Genomic DNA, 20,642 nt, shown 5'->3' on the forward strand with positions numbered 1-20,642 from the left:
GTAATCTGATATCTCTCGATAGCTGATCAATGACAATCAGTATGTTTAATGATTTATATCCGATCTGTTTTTCTGGTTCAAAGAAATCAATGGGTTATGTTCTCGTGTTTTTTTTTTTTGGATTTTTATTTTCTTTAGTGTGTGAAAGTGTAAAGTAATTTCTTCATCAATACATTCTCAAAATGAAATTCAATACTAATGTCCTTTTTTGTGACAAGTTTTTTTTTGTTGTTGAAGAAATGAGTTTTTTTTCCATTTTTTCAATTCATTATTATGGAAATGGGTTCTTATTGCATGTCATTATTCTATATATGCACACATACACACACACACTCAATGCAGGTAATCAAATACCGTATATCCGATATATATGATGATTATTTCCGATCTGTGTGTGTGTGTGTGTGATTGTGATTTATTGTAAAATGATTCCCGATAAAAAAAAGGATTATCACACATACACTTACAACAACTAACACCTTTCCCGGGTGTAATTTTTTTTCCTGTCCTGATGAAATAAGAAAAAACTCAGTTTTTTTTTGAATTGACAAAATTCTTTTATTTTAATTCATTTGATTTGAAACTAACAAAAAAGTTTTACAATTTGTATTCAATATCGAATTATTTGTTATTATTTACAAAATGATAATTGATTTATAGACAAACTATATTCCTTTGGATAATTATTGATCATGATCATGATGATGATTCTTTTGATGATTTATTTTTTTCCAATACAAATGAACCGGTAGCGGCAGCCGCAGCAGCAGCTGCTGCCGCTGCTGCAGCAGCCATTGCAAATGATGATGGTGTAAATGGTTGTTGTTGTTGTTGTGATGAATTACCGGTTAATGGAATGGGTGATATTGTTGATGATTGTGATGATGATGGATTTGTTGATGCAGCGGCCAATGTTTTCAATGCTTGTAACCCGTGTAATTCATACATTTCTTGTAATAAATGGTTATAATTATTAGCTGCTTGTTGATTGAATAAACTATATGGATTGTTGAATAATGTTGAACCTAATATGGGTGATGTTTGACGATGATTTAGTGTTGAATTTGTTGGCGGCGGTGGTGGTGGTTGTTGAGCAGCAATCGTTGGTGTTCGTTCAATCAATGATAATGGTGATGATCTTGTTGAAGTTGACGTAGATAATGATGATGATGAGGTTGTTGAAGATGATGAGGTTGATAATCGATCAATATTGAATGATGCTGGAATAATTGGTTGATTCGAAGCATTAGCGGTTGGTGGTGGTAATAGATTTTTAAATAATGGATGATGTGTTGCATGATGTAGCGACGTGTTAGGAGGATGTGGATGAACAAAACCAGTTCGTAATGAATTCTGTTGATGATGATGAGCAGCAGCCGCAGCTGCAGCCATATTGTATGGATTACAGAACCAATTTGGTAATATTGTATTTGAATGTGTGGCAGAAGCAGCAGCAGCGGCGGCGGAAGCAGAATTATGAAACATGGATGCCGGATGATGATGATGTGAATGTGGATGATGATGATGAGGATGAAGAGGGTGATGTGGATGATGTCCATTGGCCGTAACAAATGGATATAAAGAATTAGCAGCGGCAGCTGCATTTGCTGCAACAACTGAACGACGAAATGCTGCCGCTAAACGATTACGTGATGTCGATGTATTACGACGGCGAAGTTTTCCGGTTGTACCGCCAATAAAAACATCATCACTAGATGGATCCAACATCCAATAATTTCCTTTACCAGGATCATCATAATGTCTTGGAACTTTTACGAAACATTTATTCAGGCTCAGATTATGACGTATAGAATTTTGCCATCCTTGTTTATTATCACGATAATATGGAAAATTTTTCATTATAAATTCATAAATACCATTCAATGTGAGACGTTTCTCTTTACTTTGTCTAATGGCCATCATGATCAATGCATTATAACTGAATGGTGGTTTTTCATATTTTTTCTTCTTTTTTGAACTATGTTTTTGTTGTTGTTGTTGTTGGCCATTATCACCGGATGATTTTTTATTTTCATTTTTTCCATCATTCTCTTTCGATTTTTCTTCCGTCTCATCATCATTGTTTATTTTCTTTACATTTTTCTCCGATTGATTAACATCATTTGAATTTTTAGATTTTCGATCATCGTCATCATCATTGACATTGTTATCGATTTGTTCATCATCATCATCACCGTGTTTACTTTGTTTTTCTTCATCTTCATTTTCTTTATCTCCATTATTATTGGTCATTTTAACCAATTCCATTGGTGGCGGTGATGATGATTGATTCTGATGATTTGATCCATTTGTTGTTTCATCATCCTTATCATGGTTGTTACAATAATTTATTGGTGAACCATTTTTATCATGATGATGATGATCATTATCATTCGATGCAATTATACTGGATATTGAAAATGGATTCGTGTGTTTTATGGTTTGTGTAGAAAATTTTTTTGGTGGAAGCATCATTGTTGTTGTTGATGATGATGATAAAAAATTTGTATGTGACAAATAGCCAAAATTCAGTGAATTTTATTTAAATTAAAGACACGAAATCACATTAATCACACACACACAATATTTATGATGATGATGATTCAAGCTGGAAAACGATTCGATGAATGAATGAATCACTGAATTGTCAAGGAATCGAGGAAAAGAAAAATTTTTTTTTTAAAAAATACAACAACAAAAGTAGGTGGTAACCATTTGTTCGTTTTGATTGAATTTGATTTGATTTTCTCTCTATTTTTCAATATTGATTTTATTGTGTTTCACACACACACACCGATTTTATCGTTTTGATCTCTCTCTGTATATTTGTATGTGTGTTTATTTGGTGTGTATGTGAGAACCACCACACATATATATGGTAATATGTTGTTGTTGTTGTTGTTATCGTTGATAGTTATGATGACAAGAAATGCTACAACAACTAACAACAACAACAACAACAAACGATGATGATGATGAAGCAGTATACAGTATAAAGAGCATATAAATGGTGTGGTATGTATGTTTTGAATATATACCATTTCTATGTGTTTAAATATTGATATACATTAATGTCAAACACAATCAATGAATGAATGAATGAATATCAAAACCAACATTTTTTTTCGACGATGATCATCATAGTTGTAGTGGTATGTTATTGTTGATGATTTTTAAAAATCAAAACTTATAGATGAGAAAAGTATTTTTCTCTGTGTGTGATGAAGACAACGAATTTTGGTTGGCTGATGGTTTTTTTTTCTCTCTCTCTCTCTCTATGTGTTTTATATTATGTTGTGTGTGTTCATTCATAACATTTATACAGCAAACATCCGCCGCCCATTACTATGAACGATAGCTACTATGAAAGGGTGGTGCTTATTTACTGTACTGTGCGATTCATTTTTTGTTTTTATTTATTGTTGTTGTTGTTGTTGTTTGACAAAAAAAAAACTATTTTTGTGTCTATTTTTGTGTATTTATTCACATATAGAGTGGGCAGTAACTTTGTTTTTGTATCATTCAACAACATGAATGAAAATAAATACAAAACATTAGACTGGCCAATAGGAAATGAATGAAAAAACGTAGAGAAAGATAGTGGAACAACCAAAGATTGTCGATGTTGTTGTTGTTGTTGTTGTCGGTCATTTCAAATTTTGCAAATCAAAATGATTTGATCATTACAAATTATAAATATTTTTGTTTGTTTGTTTGTTTGTATGTATGTATGTCTCTGTGTTTAGATTTTTTTTATATATATGTTGAAAGCGTTGATAATTACGCATATCAATACACAGTAATAATAATGATAAAATATATAAGTAGAAAGCTAGCGAACGAGAAAGAGAAAGATTTAAGATGTCAAACGATTTGTTGTTGTTGTTGTCGTTGTTGTTGTTGTTGTTGTTGTATCATATACTTGTATATACAAGAATGATAAATGATGGAAAATATGTTTCTTTTTTTTCGAAAAAAAAATTCATAATGATTATCAATGACAAATTTTTCCATTTTTTTTCTCTTTCTTGACATATTTGCCATGAATGTCTGTCTCAAACAAAACAAAAAAAAAATTAATCAGGAAGGGTTACATTGATCGATTATATGTTTTTTTTTCATTTTGATAATGAAATTATTGAAACGAATTTTTTTTTTCTTAATTAATTGAACTGTTTGTTGTTTGAAAATTGATTGAAATATATAAAACAATGCCATTTGTTTTGATTTTTTTGTTTTGTTTTAAAAATTGTTCTACCAATGTTTTCGATAAGAATTTTAATCGCCACTTTGGCTATGGTAATCATTATTGTTCATTCGAATGTTGATTATGCAATGAACACTACAACAACAACAACAACAACGAAAACATTGAAGATGATAAAGTTAATGTCAATTGAAGAAGATATTCTACAATCCTGTCTACATCAATCGATGGCAATGATGGTAAATAAAACTGTGGATAATGAAAAACAACGTTGCCATTGTATTGGTATATTGATGCTTAAATGTATTGACAATATTTGTGCCAATAATGAAACATTACAACTTTATCTTAACATTTGTAATGAACCATATGATTATGGAAAAAAATTAAATTGTCAACCATTGCGAAATGAAACATGGATAGATGAGCTGTCAACGAAATTTTGTCTTCATCGGTCAATACCTGATTCAAGTACATTGATGATAATAATTGTTATTTGTCTATTATCATCATTTGGATGTTCATCATTGACTATTCTTTGTATTGCAAGTTGTGTTAAATTTCCAAAACGTATCAAATGGTGTTAAACACATATACACACCACATATAGAGTTTCCTGTTTATTTTTTTATTTTCACAATAATAACGATGTTTTTTTTTAATGTTCCAAAATGATGATTATGATCATCAATGGCAAATTTTTTTTCTCTGACATATTTAAATCAAAATGGATTCATTCATTTGGTGTGACATCGCTTTCTTTTTGAATTATTGTCGGTGCATTTTTTTGCCGATATTTGTAAAACAACATCAACGACAACAAGAACAAACGCCGCTTTTATTGAATCAATACATATCTGCCGCATCTTTTTTTCAATCATTTGCATTTGCGTTTGATGTTTACAAGCAAAACATATAAAGCGGCATTTTTTTTCTCTCCAATCCATGATAAACAACAAATTTTTTTTTCTTGTATCTTTCGGTTCACACTTTGATGATGATGATGATATTGAAAATTGAATTTGAATTTTGAAAGAAAATGAAAGGATTTTGTAATTTTTTTTTAAATTTGATTTGATTTTTTTTGTTTGTGTGTTTATAATAAATTATGAAATGTAAACATCACCGGCCGCATCCATGGATGCAAACGACGAATGGCAGCATTATGGATTTTAATAACTTTTTTTTTGTTATGTTTAAATTTTGCAACACACACATATCATATGTAGCATCATGATATTGAATTTTCAAAATATGGATGGAACTGATGATGTTTTGAATCAAAACATTCATATTCACACACACACACACACACACACACACAAACTTTCTTATTTTGTTTGTTTGTTTGTTTGTTGCCAAAACATGATATTATTATTTACATCAAAATACAAACATTTGTATCATTTCATTTGATTTTGTTGTACGACGACAAAATCCAGATGGAACAAAATCTTGGCTTTTTCTGTTGTTGTTGTTGTTGAACATTCATCCATATTTCTTGTAGATAGATGTTGTTGTTGTTGTTGGATTCAATTTGATTTTATCCTTATAATTTTCTGTGTGTCTGTATATGTAATTGCCATGCATTTTACATCTGCTATTTCGAGAGAGAAAAAAAAATTTTTTTGTTCTTGTAATTGATGATGATAATGGTGGTGATTATAAATGTTGATCATGATGATGATGATTGGATAATGACACATTTCAAATGATTTTTTTTTCTGCATTCTCCATTTGAATGAATTTTTTTTTTTTTTTTTTTGGTTGAGAAAACTATAACCAATAATTATCTCGATAAACTTTTGTATGTGCGTTTTTATCCGAATTCGTTTTTGTTTTTTTTTGTTCGTTATCGTTCCAGGAACATTATTTCGGGTACATCACCCTCTTTGCTTTAAACATTGGCAGTGGGTGTTTCGTTGTTGTCTTACATTCTACATTTCCATTTCCGAAAAATAAAACAATTCTTCACTACTACCAGCAGTGCATGGTGAACTCAAACAGCAGCAGATGTACTCGATGATATGAATATATTTGATTGATTTACCCCCACCTCCTCCCCCCAATATTTGATTGATTCAAACAGATTTGAAACATGATTGTTTCACATTTACATTGTGAAAAAATAAACGACCCATTGGTAAATCATCAAATCACTGATTTGTTGCTGACAAATTGCAAATTGCACACATACACACAAAAAAAATGCAGCCACCATTAGAATCACCAAGAGCAAAAAGTATCATCATCACTTTAACAACAACAACAACAACAACCAAACAGACCAAAATGAACCGAAAAAAATGAAATTTTTTTTTGATTGACATATCCCATAAGCTAGTCGCGAATCAACAACAACAAAAAAAAACACCCGAAATTCAAAAACCACACATCAGTCAACTAGCCATAATCATTAGTGTGTGGTGGTGCTGGTGGTGGGTTCTGTATAACATCAAAAATCAACAACCAGTAACAAATGCTGATATTTTTTTTTCTAGAAGTGAAAATGATTCCATCATCATCATCATCAGTATCAAAACAAGCAAGACAAGGGTCAAAAGACGTTAAACAGAAGCTAGCGAAACAAAAAATCAACTTGCTGCTGCTTGTTTTTTCTTTCCAATTTTATTCAATCAAAAATTGTGTAAATGCCAGATCCAACAACAAGAAAAAAAATGAAAAAAATGAAACATTTGTTAAATACCCTGTTCATGTATTTTTTTTTTTTTTTTTTTTTTGATGGTTCATTACATTTTTTTTCGTTAAATTTGGTTTTTGTTGTTGTTACTGGTGAAAACTTGCGCGGCAATAACCAAAATTTTCATTCAGGCTGTTATTTATTTGTTGGCCTGTCAAAAAAAAAAATTTTTTTTTTTTTGACAAACAACAAACATGGCAGACACACCCACCCACACACACACACGCATACATGGTTTCTGCCAGCTAAACACTTTGGTTTCGAATAGATTCGGTTGTTTTTTCCTGTTTTTATTTATTTGTTTATCCAATCCCGTTTTTTATTGATTTGTGGTTCGATACACGTAGGATATATTCGATGTGATTCGATTCGGATTTTCATTTTTTTTTGTCAAGGTTTAATTTCATGTTTATATATAGGTTTGTATATCATCATCAATATATTTTGGCAGCAAACAAAAAATAAATAAATAAAATTATCACCAACAAACAAACAAACAAACAAACGAATAACCCATATGGCTAAAAAATGGTACCAATTTCAGTTACATGATGAAAAAATGTCATCAAAAAAAATTTTTTTTTTCGTCCTGTCATTTCATTCAATCAAACATCAAAGAAAATGAAATGGTGTGATTTTATTTTTTGACAAGTCAAATTCTTCAAGATTTTCTCTTTCTTTTTCAATTTCAATTTTTCTTCTGTGTGTGTGTGTGTGTCGAAAGGTGTTGTTTATCACACACACACACACATACACACCACTTTTTCAACAGATTTTCAAATTGTTCAGAAGCGGCAAACATTAAAAAAAAACATTCACAGCCAACAACAACAATATCAAACAATAGAGCGGCGGTCAAAAAGTCAAAAATGAAGAAATAAAATGAAAAAAAAAAATGTTAATGTGTCAGCAAAGAAATCTATTGTGATGAATGATATTGTGTGTGCGGTTGTATGTATTATGTTTTTCGATGAGAAAGCAAAAAAAAAACGCTAGCTTAGCCAGCTTGCGCGGCTAAACATTGATCTATGACGACACGATCCTATTGTTGTTTTTTTTTTGTTTTGTTTTGTTTGTTGTACGTGTTAAAACGTGTTTTTGTGTATAAATGTGTGTGTGTGTGTGGTGATTGTGTCCATCCATATATACATTTGTTACCGTTTTAATATTTTGCTTCCAAACAACTTCTTATAATTTGTTGCTGACAACTTAATTTCCAATGAAAAAAAAAAAAAAATTTTTTTTTGCCCTGCACTACTCTACTGCCCTATGTGTGATAGATTTTATTTTGTCCATTTGTTCCCCATATATATCTAAAGATAGATAAAGATACATTATTTGAGATTCAAACCAAAAAAAAAAAAAAAAATGATTGAATGAATGAAAACCTTTCTGCGGTTTCCGACACCGGTGTTTGTTGTTTGTTGTGTGTGTGTGATCATTTACCGAATCATTATTATTATAGTTGTCACCAGAGAGGGGGAAAAACCAATTTTCATGATCGGCTTTTTTTTTCTCTCATTGTTTGATTTCGATCTGTGTGATTTCATTTCATTTTTTTGTTGTTGTTGTTATTCGCTCTTTTTGTGGCTACCGAATTATTTCCACACAAGTCACGCATACACACACACACAAATAGATCCAGAAAAAAATTTGCTTCATTGAATATAACATATGTATAGGTGTGTGTGTGTGTAAAACATCTTAATTTAAAGGTGTTGACACACTATTTATACCGATATTACGTTACTAATAGCCGATAATGTATTTAATGTGTGTGTGTGTGTGTGGTGTGATTTTTTTTCCTTTTGGATCATTCAGGTATACAAGTGATGTCCAATGTTTTTCTTTTATGTTGTGCGGTTTTTTTTTTCTTTTTGGTTTTGTGGAAAACATTTTTCTCGGATATTCTCTTATAGTTTTTGGCTATTTGTGTATGGAAACCTAGAGAGTGAATGAGATTGATTTTGTCAATTTTTTTTCTTTTGTTTTCTTTTTTTTGGTTTGTTCGGTTTTTTTTTGCTGTTGTTGTAGTTGTTGTTATTCTTTTTCTGGTTTTCATGATTTTTTTTTATTCTAATTCAAATTTATAATCCAAATTGATGGCTTTTAGTTGCCGTTTAATAAATACAAAACACACACACACACACATTAAATGTTGGCCTTTTTTTTCTTGGTTGTAAAATGTCTCTTTTTCACAGGGTCCTAGGACCATACATCACACATCACACACACACACACACACACAATACCGATGATCCTGATGATGATGATCGTCATTCGGTTATTGTATTTATTCGTCGCCGTTGTTGTTGTAGTTTTTACACGGCTGGTCTTTATTTTCAGTGATTTTTTTTTCTGGATCGTGTCCTCATACAATATTCACACACACACACACACACACACCAGCAAATGATCAACTCTCTCTCCAACTAAATGATCCATCAAACAAACAAGAGAAACAAATTTCCAGATAATACAAATATAATAAACGGCAAATATAAATGAATGGTAATGATGATGATGATGATGATGGTTTTAGTGAGTACTAACTACCACTAGTTCCAAATGATCATTTGTTCCACAATAATTTACACTTATTCATTTCGGTTATTTATTAATAATAAACGGTTATGGTTGAGACACTATATTATAATAATAATAATCGTTGTTGTTTGAATAGAAAAAAAAATTTTTTGCTTTCTCTCGTTTGGATTTGTTTTTGTTTTTGTTTTTTGTTTTTTTTTGATTCATTCATTGGATGTATCCATGTTATAGGTTCTATGGATAGCAGCAACAACAACAGCAGCATTATATTCGATGAATGAATTGATTTTTTTTTCATTTTGTCAAATTTCAAGCTCATTATCATTCAATGATTATCAAATGGTTAATTAAGTAGTGGAAAAACAAAACAAAACAAAAAAAGTTTTTTTTTCAATTCGAGACGCTCCCATGAAATTATTATTCATTTGGAAACAGAAAAAAAAATTTTTTCCATTTCAATCATCATCATCATCATCATCATTATGGAATGTGTGAGCAAGCATAAAAATGTCCAATTCACTGGACAATCAGTTGTTTTATCATTGTCATTGTTGCTCTGGTGTCAAATTTTGGTCATTTCTTTTTTTTTCTGGTTATTTAGTCACTTGTATATATAGACATATGGTAGCCATATTTTTACCCTTATTTGTGATGATGATGATGACGATGACATGTAATGTAATGATGACCATTATCATTATGATTATGACCACCATCACCACCACATAAAGGTCGACATTTGTGTCAAATGTTTGACATAAATGTTGTTTGTAAATTATCTGGCTTGTTTAGTGTGTGTGTGTGTCTATCATCAACGGCAAACGAATTTCTCTTGGTCATTATAATGAGACGAAGAGAGAGACAATCATCATCATCATCATCGAATTGAATTGAATGAAAGTAAAATTTGGTCAAATCTCTGGTTTCACTTTTGTTTTTTTTTTTGTGTGTGTACCCACCACCACCATCATCAATTGACTGTGGTAATTCGATTTATTTTTATAAAACTAAAGAAAAAAAAATGCCTTCGAAGTTCATTTATTGAATGTTTTTTTTTCGTTTGTTTGTTTGTTTTTTTTGTCCGATTTATACTGGATGATGAATTATTGATTAGTAATGAAAAATTCTTTTATTTCGATTGTTTCGATTGTTCATTCTGATTCATCTGGTTCATTTGGTTCACATGATTTGCTTGTTAGTAATCTAATATCTTCTATCTATCGAGGGAAAAAATACAAACAAACATGCAGTGTCCAGTGTCCAGTAATCCGAGAATATTCTGATATATTATTCTGATTATGGCTAATTACATGGTGGTGATTCAACAATTTTTTTTCTTCCTAGCCAAATAAAAAAAATTGATAAATATCGAAATCAAAAAACGAAAAAAATTTTCGTGAGAATCAACCAATTGAACAACAGAACAAAAACAAGAAGCTAAACAACAACAAATTGACGATAAACAATACACACATGTACACATCAAAACAGACAAATCAAATTGAAAAAAAATAACCGATCCATATCTCTCTTTATCCAATATGATGATCATCATCATTGTTGTTGTTGTTGTTGTTGTTCTCTCAGCATGTGTGATCACTGATTTGAAAACAAAACAAAAAAAATTTCATCTTCATATACGAATGGATCCTGTCATAATCAAAAAAAAAAAAAAAAAAAAAACACATGAAAACATTGCCAAAAAATTTCATCATCACATCATCCAATCGAATATTGATTTGGCCTGTCTAGTCTCTGGTTATAATCTCATCATTATTGTTCATCTTCATCATCATTATCAATTTATTTTTGATTTTTTTTTCTTTTGCTTATGTGTATGTGGTTCACGTGTCCCGTTTTTTCAGGTTCTCTTGATTTACACTTGGCTTATTTTTACAACAATTCACTGTCGATGTGTGTGTGTGTGTATGTCAATTATTAATTCAAATTCATTGATAAATATAAATGAATCACAATGAAATGCTGGAAAATGAACTAGATCACCCATTGTTTGTATGTGTGTGTGTGTGTCTGTGTGTGTCGATTGCTGCCTCTCTCTCTCTCTCTAAATGTTAGATATGATCTCTATCTCTAGATTTTTAAATTGAATTCGATTCAATTGAATTTGATTGAAATGAATGAAACGAAACAAACAAAAATACAATCGATTGATGTGTGTCTGTGTGTCTCTGTGTGTGTGTGTGTGTGTGTGAAAAAAAGTCAGATCCTAATCAAAAATAATTAGATTGTACATACATAACCCTGGTGTTGTCGTTGTTGTTGTTGTTGTTGTTTGTATGTAGAAAACCAGGACAAAAGATTTCGAGATAGTGAGAGAGAAAAAATGGTACCAATCTCGTGTTGGCGGTCATCATCAATGGACTTTAGTTTATTTTTCCTTTTTTTACAAAACTAGATCAAGTGATTGATAATGATCCAGAAACACGCGCGCACACATCATTTCTGCGTGTATGCTAAAATCGTATCATTATTATTAATCAAATTACAATTAAGCATCAATTAAGAATTAATTGAATTCAATTCAATTTTCATCTATTTACCAATGGGATCATTCAGTTATTCTTTGCTGGATCGATCATTATTATTATAACGAGAAATTTTTTTTCAAATTTTGAATCGTTTTTTTTTTTGGTTTGAATTCATTTGAACGATAATGATGAAGAATTTCAGTGAAATGAAACATGTTTTCATTGAAATTTTGCCAATTTGATTCTAGTTAATTCACTGATACTGGTGATATGACAAAAAAAAAATTTAAATAATAATGATCGATCTAGCTGCTAGATTTTATAGAAAATTCTTGTTCATGCCAATGACACACACACACATACACCGATATATAACCAATAATTAAATGATTTTTTTTTTGTTCTGTTCCATCATCAGAATCAATGATATATGATATATCTGGTATACTGAAATTCAAAAGACCGATCGATTCTTGAATTCAAAGAACAAAAATCAAGTGTTATAATTAATGATGATGATAGTGATGATAATAATTTTGGTTTTGTAGTTCTATATTAATGATGATGTAATTATAATCGAATCTCGAATGGTCAATTTTTGGTGATTAATAATGTTGTTTCGGTAAAAGCTTTGATTATCGTTGAAACACACACACACACACACACACAAAAAACAAGCTACCGAATGTCAAATTATTCGATTTGTAGTGATTATTATTACTATTGAAAATTGATTTGACCCTTCTCTCGATCAAATGATTTTTTTTCTTCATGGCCTCAATTTTAATTAATGACCTCTCTTGCTCTCTCTGTCTCTGTCTCTGTGTGTATGAGATGTGATTTATCAACATGAAAAAACTAAAATGACATGACCCATTGCCATTTGTAAAAGATTAGCGTGGTTTTTTTTTGTACAAATGACGATGATAATTTTGTTTTGTTTCACATTCGGATAATGATGATCATTGATGAGGATGATTTGTTTTTTAGTTTAGTTTCGTTTCGTTTTGTTGTTTGTCGATGGCAACGCCCTACCCCAAACTAACAACACAAACACAGCAGGATAGATTTATGTTGAAAATGACAAGCGGTAATTTTTTTCTTGTTGAATTGTCTGATTAGTTCGATCGATGATGTTTGTGTCAAAAAGCAATCGAATTAAGAAATTTTTTCCCTCAACCCCAAATTTATTGTAAAAATTTGAAAAAAAATTTTAAAGACAGAAAACATTGACACATTGAAAAAAGATTCAAATTTTATCTGCGGTAGCGCCATCTATTATCCACTATTGAACTATCGATTTATTTAGAATTTCCAGTTTCATCGTTCAAATTCGTTTGTGTATTGGACAATGGTTTCGATAGAATGTGATCAATTAATCCCAATTCTTTGGCCTCTTCTGGATTTAGATATTTATCACGTTCCATATATGATTCAACGGTTGCTAAGTCTAAACCAGAATGTTTTGCATAAAGATTATTGATTAATTTTTTCAATTTCAAAATTTCTTCTGCTTGAATTTGTATATCGGTTGCTTGGCCAGCTGCTTGTCCATGCGGTTGATGTATCATTATCCGGGAATGTGGTAATGAATAACGCATATTCGCTGTGCCGGCTGTCAACAAAAGGCTAGCCATTGAACAGGCTTGACCAACACACCATGTTGCGATTGGTGGCAGAATATATTGCATTGTATCATAGATAGCTAGTCCCGATGTAACAACACCACCTGGACTATTAATATACATATGAATGGGTTTTTTACTTGATTCTGATTGTAAAAATAATAACTGTGCTATAACCAACGACGATAACGTGTCATTGATTGGTCCCATCAGACAAATAATTCGTTCTTTCAATAATCGGGAATAAATATCATATGAACGTTCACCACGACCTGTTTGTTCAACAACAATCGGTATTAGATTAAGATGACGTTTCTGTAATAGATTAAGATTTGAAACCATCGAAATATTTGTAGTTCGAGTTGTTAGAATGCGGAATAAAGAATTTAGAATCATTGTTGTTGTTAATGTTGTTGTTGTCGTTGATGAAAATTTTTAAACAATGAATTTTTTCATTCGAATCTGAATCACATGGCAATCTAATTGATACGTTCTCTATGAACAGGTTGATTCGAAGAAAATTTATTTTTTCTCATTTTTTCTGTTATGATGAAATAAAATTTGTTGGTTTTTTAATCAAATGAAAAAAAAATGTCCGATTCCAAAGAAGTTTTTGTGAAAACCGAAAATATCAAAGAAAAATTGGAACGTGAAAAAATTCGTGAACGTTTAGAAACACAACGTGAAAAACGAAGATTATTGGAAAAATTTCGTAAAGCCAAAACCATTGATGATGATGAAAATAAAAGCGACAATGAAGAAGATGCAGCTGAATGGTATCAACGCACTAAACATCAACATCAGAAACGAATATCGAAACAGGTAACGACCGATGATAATAATGATGGTGAACCATCATCAAGTAAACGATCAAAAATAATTGATAAACATCATCGTTATACATCATCCGATCTAAAAGGTTTAGCCATTGGCCATAAAGCTGATTCTATACAAGAAGGAAAACAAATTGTTCTAACATTACGAGATAAAGATGTCTTGGATGAACAGGAAGATGTATTGGAAAATGTAAATATTGTTGATGATGAACGTGCAGCGAAAAATGTCGATAATAGAAAAAAACGACCAGAATACCGGCCATATGATGATGATGAATTTGACATGCAACAAGAACAATTTCTGGCTAGTAAAAAACAATCATTACTTGGAAAATATGATGAAGAAATTGATGGACCAAAAAATGAAATGTTTCGTATTGGATCCACAATAAATACTCGAAATAATCAACTTGGTTCATTCAAAATGGATGCCGATACTTCTACGACAACAACAACGACAACGGGTAGTAATGGAAAAATTTCCATTAAATTGGAATGATCTTAAAATTGCAAATGAATATTATACAGCCGAAGAAATGGCTGTAAAATTTAAGAAACCATCAAAGAAAAAAGCAGCAAAAAATCTACGACAAAAACAACAACCATTAACAACGAATCATCATCAAATGCCTGATGTTGAAATTGAACCACCACGTTCGAAAAGATCACGTCGAACCAATGTGAATGATTCGATAAATGAAAAGAAAAAAATTGCATTAAATATCGATAGTATCGCCGATAATAATGATGATGATCTTATTGGACCGGATGAAGATCTTTCCGGTATTGTTATCGATGATGAAGCGGAAAATGAATTACAATCAGTATTGCAAAAAGCACGAAAAATTAAATTGAAAGAAACAATATCTGATCCAGCATTGGCTGTTGTAAAATTGGTAGAAATGGTTAAACGTGAAATAAAACCCGAAGAAGATGATAATACGAACCACTCATCAATGGATAATGATTATGATGGTAATGATAAAATCATTTTAAATGCAACAGCTGAATTTTGTCGAAATCTTGGTGAATATTCTGGAACACAAATGGAAATGTACAATCGTCGTACAATGATCGATGATGATGATGATCACGATAATGACGATAATGATGGTGGTGATGAAAAACCTGCCACTATAGTACAGGAAAAAACTGTCATCAATAATGATGAAAATTCAAATGATGAAGATGATGATGATTTTAAATTTCCAAATAATTGGAATGAAGTTGATATGAAAACCGAAGATAATGGTGGTAATACATCCGATGATGATGATAATGATGATAAACCATACGATGCTGATGATGGTGATAAAAATTCAAAAATTCATCAGCCAATTTTAGAAGAAGAACCAGATGTTAGTAAAGGTATTGCCGGTGCCTTGAAATTGGCAATGACCAAAGGTTATCTGGACAAAGAAACATCAAAATCATTTGGAGCAACCCGAGCCACATCAATCATACAAGCACAATCATATACGATTGAAGAAAAATTCTAGTAAGTTTTTTTTATGGAAAAATTATTGAATTTTTTTTTTCTAAAAATCTATTTTTCTCTCTCACCAAAAAAAAAAAACAGTGATGATGATCGACTTGGACGTCGTGATCGATATTCTGGTGCTATGCAAGAATTTCGTGAAAAAGATGGTTATAATCCAGATTTTAAACTAGATTATGTGGATGAAAAAGGTCGAATGATGAATCAAAAAGAAGCGTTCCGTTATCTTTCGCATAAATTTCATGGTAAAGGACCAGGAAAGAATAAAATTGATAAACGAATGAAAAAAATGGAACAAGAAAGTGTATGTTTATATTTAATGAATTTTATCAAATCAAATGAAATGAAATTAATTGATGATGAAAAAAATTTTCACTTTTTTTCTTTCTTTGTATACACAGAAATTACGTCAAATGAGCTCAACAGATACACCATTGAATACGGTAAAATTACTACAAGATAAACAAAAAGAATTACAAAAACCATATATTGTTCTTACTGGTGGTGGTCAACAACAACAACAACATAAATCATCTACATCCACATCATCATCGACACAAATATCAAAAAAATGATAATTTTTTTCTCTCTCAATAAAACACAAAAAATATTTGAATGAAATACGATCATTTGTTGTTCAAGTTGTTGTTGTTTTTTTTTGTTATTAATCTGAATCTGAACCAAAAATTTGCTTTGTTCGTTGTCGTCGATCATCATCGCTGTCACTATCACTACTTACACCGCTACCACCATCATTATCACTATCAGAATTGTCACTTGATTCAACAGATGAATCAGCTGAACTAGCTGCACGTGATTCCTGTTGTTGTTGTTGTTTTTTCTTTTGCAAATCTTTTTCCTTTGGTGATGATGGTTTTTGTTGTTTACGATTTTCATTATCCGATTCATCACTTGATTCAGATGATGATTCGGAAGATGAAGCAGCTGATGAAGATGCCGATGACGACGACGATGATGATGATTGAGCTGATTCTTCATCATCACTTTCATTACGATTCTTTTTATTTCGAGATTTTCGTTTATGTCCACCATCATCGTCTTCATCTTCATCTTCTTCATCCATTTCTTGATCTTGTTGCTGCTGTTCTGATTGTTGCTGATCATCATTATCATCATCTTCATTATATTCCATCATCTCAGATTTAGTTGCAGCTGCTGCAGCCGCTGCCGCAGCTTCATCTTCTTCTTGTGGTGGTTCCAACTGGGTCATACGTATTTCTTGAATTTTATATTCTTGTTCATTCAATTGTCGATGTTTTACGACTAATTTTGAATTAGTTGCCGTATGTTTTACACGTCGTTTACTAAGTTTTACACGTGTTTCCAATTCATTGTAACAAACAGCATCATCACGCCAAACGAAAAAATAATTTTCTTCATAACCTTTCGTTGCTTTATTCTTGACATTCCAATTATATTCACGTGCCATGCTGTATTCGTAGTCTTCATTTTCGGTATAATCACGACCTTCAAGTTCATCGATTTTGCGTTTATTCATTGAATCTTCGGTAGGTAGAAAATAGGCAACAAATTGTTCACCACTTTCATCCATTACACCACGTATCATAGCTTGTGACATTTCTTTTTCTTTTTCTGATGGTGCAGGATCAGCATCGAACATAACTTGTGCAAATGGATATTTCCATAATTCAAAATCTGGAAACACTGGCCATGTTTTCACTGGTTTCAGACCCGGTTTACCTGGATGTGATAGAATTGGTTTCTTAGCTGATTCAAATGTTTTATTGATGGCAGCAATTTGACTATCACGATCCAGATAGAAATTTTCATCACGCATTCGTTTACGAACACCAAAACCGACTCTATTTATCGAGCAGGAAGAAAATTGTAAATATTTTCAATAATCCTTAATTTGTTACTTACTTTGTTTCAGTTTTATCACTACTTGCACCATATCGATTGAATTCCGTAGAGATATATTCAGTTTTTTTCAACCAAGTAATGGCACGATTATGACAACGTGAACGTTTCGTATCTTGTGGTGCGGCAATTTCATCTTCAAGAAGTTTTTCATCTTCTTCGGCTAATCGTAGATTTTTATATTCATCAATTTCATATGTTTCTGGATTAATAAGATCAATGGTGACCCCAAGATCTTGTTCAGTGAGCAGATCATGTTTATAATTTTTCTCCAATGATGTTTGTTTATATTCAACAAATCTAAATGAAATTTCGAGCCCTGAATTAGGAATAAATTCAAATCGCGAGAAAAAAAAATCTTACCTATTCGTATCAAATGGATAGACAATGAATTTCGGATCGAATGGTATATCTGGTAATGAATTACTGTATTTAACTTTACAGAATAATTCTGGACGTCGTTCAATTGGTTTTTTTGTAGCCGTCGTCGTTGTTGTTGTTGTTAACGACGATCTATCCGATGTTGTTTGTGATGCTGTCTTATTACCGTTTGTAGCTGGAATCTGTACCACTGGAGCCATTGTTTTATCAAGTTGATTTTTTTTCAAAAAAAAACAATTCAACAACAAATAACTCGATTGTGATCGATGCATCAAATCATCAAGAATCATATTGATTCCATTCGATGTATATCCATTCATAAAGGACGTGTTTGACTCTTAAAGAATCCAATTTGACAATTGTTGCACCAATAATTATTCACATTTTCACGATAAAAAATGGATCCATTTCATTTTACTGAAATTCCCGAATTTTATCATAATCGAAATGGAAACGATAATGTTATCTGTGCAAAATTAAGAGAGCAAGCAAGGTATCAAAAATCAATCAAAGTGGCGAATTTTTATGACGAAAAATTTTTTCTCTAGATTTTTATTCCTAAATCGATTGAGTAAAGAAACAATTCAGAATGAAGAATTACAGGTAAGTGTTTGTTTCTTTTTCCAGAGAATCTAATCTAATTTCATTTCATTTTATTTTTTAAATATTCTGACTAGCAATTATGGTTATTGTTGGAGAAAAATGTCCATACATTATCCAATGAAATGAACGATGACCAGAAGATTAATTATCTGGAATTTCAACAAATTCGTCAACAATTGAATCCAGATTCAAAATTAAAAAAATATTTTAGCGCAACAATTTTCACTCAATTACTTTCTGAACATCAATCATTATCATCATCATCCTTATCATCGATTCAATCAACGGGTGGAAAGATATCGATACTGACATTTTTTCGTTATGTAATGCGTAAAATTTGGTTACAACAAGCACGTGTATCGCTTTCATTTTGGGATTCATCCGCTAACGGTTATCTAACCAGATTGGTATGATGATGATGATGTTTTTTTTTGATTTTTCAAATTTCAATTAATTTTTCACAATCATCAGGATCTAGAAAATTATATTCGCCAATTGATTCCAACATTGACCAAGGTTTGAAAAACTTTTGATTTTCTCACTTGACCAGTTTGTTTGTTTGTTTTATTTCCTATCAAATAGCTGAACAATATGGATAAATCCTATTATCCATTCTATATTTGTGTGGCAACAAGAAAATTTTTCTTCATTCTTGATCCACATAAACATAATCGTATACGAATAATTGATGTATTATTTTCCGGACTACTTGATGATTTATTGGAACTTCGTAATAATGGTGATGGTTATGATCACAATGATTCGAATAATCATCAACCACATCACCATCAGCAACAACAGCAACAGACAACAAACACCGGAAATCGAAATCAATCAATTATCGATAATTTTAATTGGTTTTCCGCAGCCAACACCATTCGATTGTATAACATGTATATTGAGTATGTAAAATTTTTGATCTAATTTTTTATTTCTCATCGCGATTTTTCATGGGAGGAAAAAAACTAAATAATTTACGGCCAATAAAAAAAATGATGGACTCCCAATGTTGAACTGGATTTTGATTTTTCATTTTTTTTTATCACTTTTTCTTCTAGCCTCGACGATGATCATAATGGTATGATATCGAAATTGGAATTGCGAAAATTTGGCAATTTCAATGAATTGTTTGTCGAACAATTGTTTGATGTTTGTATGACTTATAACAAAGAAATTGTATGTTTAACTTTTTTTTCGATTGATTCTGGAATTTAATTTTTTTTCCATTGATTCTTTATGACAATTCAAGGATTTCAAAACATTTATCGATATAATTCTGGCCCTAGAGAATCGTAAAGAAATTCAATCACAGCATTTTTTCTTCACTATTCTTGATATTAATCATTGCCATTATTTGGATGATTATGTTTTAAGATATTTTTTCAAAGCAATCGAAAATCAAATGCGACGACAAGGACAGGAACCGATTCGATTCGATGATTTTAGCAATGAAATCTATGATATGATCAGGCCACAAAAACATTCGAGAAGAATCTATTTTGATGATCTTGTTGCCAGGTTGTTTTCACTAATCAACATTTTGATTGTTTCTAATGGTTTTTAATTTTCATTTTTTTTGTATAGTGGTCACGCCGATACAATCATCAGTATATTGATCGATTTCAATGGATTCTATGCATATGAAAATCGTGATTCAAACATTCGATTACGAAATGCAAACAATCGACCAATGTCACCGATGCTAAATTCTTGATAAATAATCATTTGTGTTCAAATATCAATCAATTTTGTAATTAATTTATAAACTATTTTTTTAAAAAATCAATAAAAAAAAATTCAAAAAAAGAATACCTGAGAAATTTTTCAAAAATATGATGTTAAGAAAGATATTT

At 31.0% G+C, this 20,642-nt stretch overlaps 6 protein-coding genes across 6 annotated transcripts; 3 read left to right on the plus strand and 3 right to left on the minus strand.

Annotated features, from left to right (window-relative positions):
• Nucleotides 1-672: 672 nt before the first annotated feature.
• LOC124497684 (uncharacterized) lies at nucleotides 673-3,017 on the minus strand. The gene has a single exon (XM_047061361.2). It carries the CDS (start codon nucleotides 2,473-2,475, stop codon nucleotides 697-699), a length of 1,779 nt encoding a protein of 592 aa, XP_046917317.2. The 5' UTR covers nucleotides 2,476-3,017; the 3' UTR covers nucleotides 673-696.
• A 1,327-nt stretch (nucleotides 3,018-4,344) lies between these two features.
• Nucleotides 4,345-4,800, plus strand: LOC124497556 (uncharacterized). Its single transcript, XM_047061223.2, has one exon. It carries the CDS (start codon nucleotides 4,378-4,380, stop codon nucleotides 4,792-4,794), a length of 417 nt encoding a protein of 138 aa, XP_046917179.2. The 5' UTR covers nucleotides 4,345-4,377; the 3' UTR covers nucleotides 4,795-4,800.
• An 8,310-nt stretch (nucleotides 4,801-13,110) lies between these two features.
• On the minus strand, nucleotides 13,111-14,035 carry ClpP (Caseinolytic protease proteolytic subunit). Its single transcript, XM_047061573.2, has one exon. It carries the CDS (start codon nucleotides 13,963-13,965, stop codon nucleotides 13,246-13,248), a length of 720 nt encoding a protein of 239 aa, XP_046917529.1. The 5' UTR covers nucleotides 13,966-14,035; the 3' UTR covers nucleotides 13,111-13,245.
• A 55-nt stretch (nucleotides 14,036-14,090) lies between these two features.
• Nucleotides 14,091-16,524, plus strand: LOC124497882 (U4/U6.U5 tri-snRNP-associated protein 1). The gene is given in 4 exon segments (XM_047061563.2): nucleotides 14,091-14,889; nucleotides 14,891-15,903; nucleotides 15,985-16,207; nucleotides 16,305-16,524. Coding segments are annotated over 4 exon segments (2,139 nt in total). The 5' UTR covers nucleotides 14,091-14,160; the 3' UTR covers nucleotides 16,479-16,524.
• atms (RNA polymerase II-associated factor 1-like protein antimeros) lies at nucleotides 16,194-18,476 on the minus strand. The gene is made up of 3 exons (XM_047061564.2): nucleotides 18,169-18,476; nucleotides 17,809-18,105; nucleotides 16,194-17,747 (listed from the first exon to the last, which is right to left on the minus strand). The coding sequence occupies exons 1-3, from the start codon at nucleotides 18,474-18,476 to the stop codon at nucleotides 16,568-16,570; spliced, it is 1,785 nt and encodes a 594-aa protein (XP_046917520.2). The 3' UTR covers nucleotides 16,194-16,567.
• Nucleotides 17,876-20,600, plus strand: LOC124497884 (serine/threonine-protein phosphatase 2A regulatory subunit B'' subunit gamma). Its single transcript, XM_075734028.1, has 9 exons — nucleotides 17,876-18,220; nucleotides 18,287-18,679; nucleotides 18,735-18,789; nucleotides 18,864-19,196; nucleotides 19,261-19,305; nucleotides 19,372-19,691; nucleotides 19,848-19,965; nucleotides 20,039-20,307; nucleotides 20,374-20,600. The coding sequence occupies exons 2-9, from the start codon at nucleotides 18,585-18,587 to the stop codon at nucleotides 20,501-20,503; spliced, it is 1,365 nt and encodes a 454-aa protein (XP_075590143.1). The 5' UTR covers nucleotides 17,876-18,220; nucleotides 18,287-18,584; the 3' UTR covers nucleotides 20,504-20,600.
• Nucleotides 20,601-20,642: the final 42 nt, after the last annotated feature.

The sequence above is a fragment of the Dermatophagoides farinae genome, chromosome 9, assembly GCF_024713945.1.
Source record: "Dermatophagoides farinae isolate YC_2012a chromosome 9, ASM2471394v1, whole genome shotgun sequence".
Classification (NCBI taxonomy): Eukaryota; Metazoa; Arthropoda; class Arachnida; order Sarcoptiformes; family Pyroglyphidae; genus Dermatophagoides; species Dermatophagoides farinae.

Coding starts and splice junctions, on each gene's coding strand:
- LOC124497684 (XM_047061361.2), bottom strand. CDS start 2,475: ATGATGCTTCCACCAAAAAAATTTTCTACACAAACCATAAAACACACG.
- LOC124497556 (XM_047061223.2), top strand. CDS start 4,378: ATGATAAAGTTAATGTCAATTGAAGAAGATATTCTACAATCCTGTCTA.
- ClpP (XM_047061573.2), bottom strand. CDS start 13,965: ATGATTCTAAATTCTTTATTCCGCATTCTAACAACTCGAACTACAAAT.
- atms (XM_047061564.2), bottom strand. CDS start 18,476: ATGATTCTTGATGATTTGATGCATCGATCACAATCGAGTTATTTGTTG. Junction 18,106..18,168: donor TATCCATTTGATACGAATAG/GTAAGATTTTTT, acceptor AATTTCATTTAG/ATTTGTTGAATATAAACAAA. Junction 17,748..17,808: donor AGTGATAAAACTGAAACAAA/GTAAGTAACAAA, acceptor CTCGATAAATAG/AGTCGGTTTTGGTGTTCGTA.
- LOC124497884 (XM_075734028.1), top strand. CDS start 18,585: ATGGATCCATTTCATTTTACTGAAATTCCCGAATTTTATCATAATCGA. Junction 18,680..18,734: donor AAATTAAGAGAGCAAGCAAG/GTATCAAAAATC, acceptor TTTTTTCTCTAG/ATTTTTATTCCTAAATCGAT. Junction 19,197..19,260: donor ACGGTTATCTAACCAGATTG/GTATGATGATGA, acceptor CACAATCATCAG/GATCTAGAAAATTATATTCG.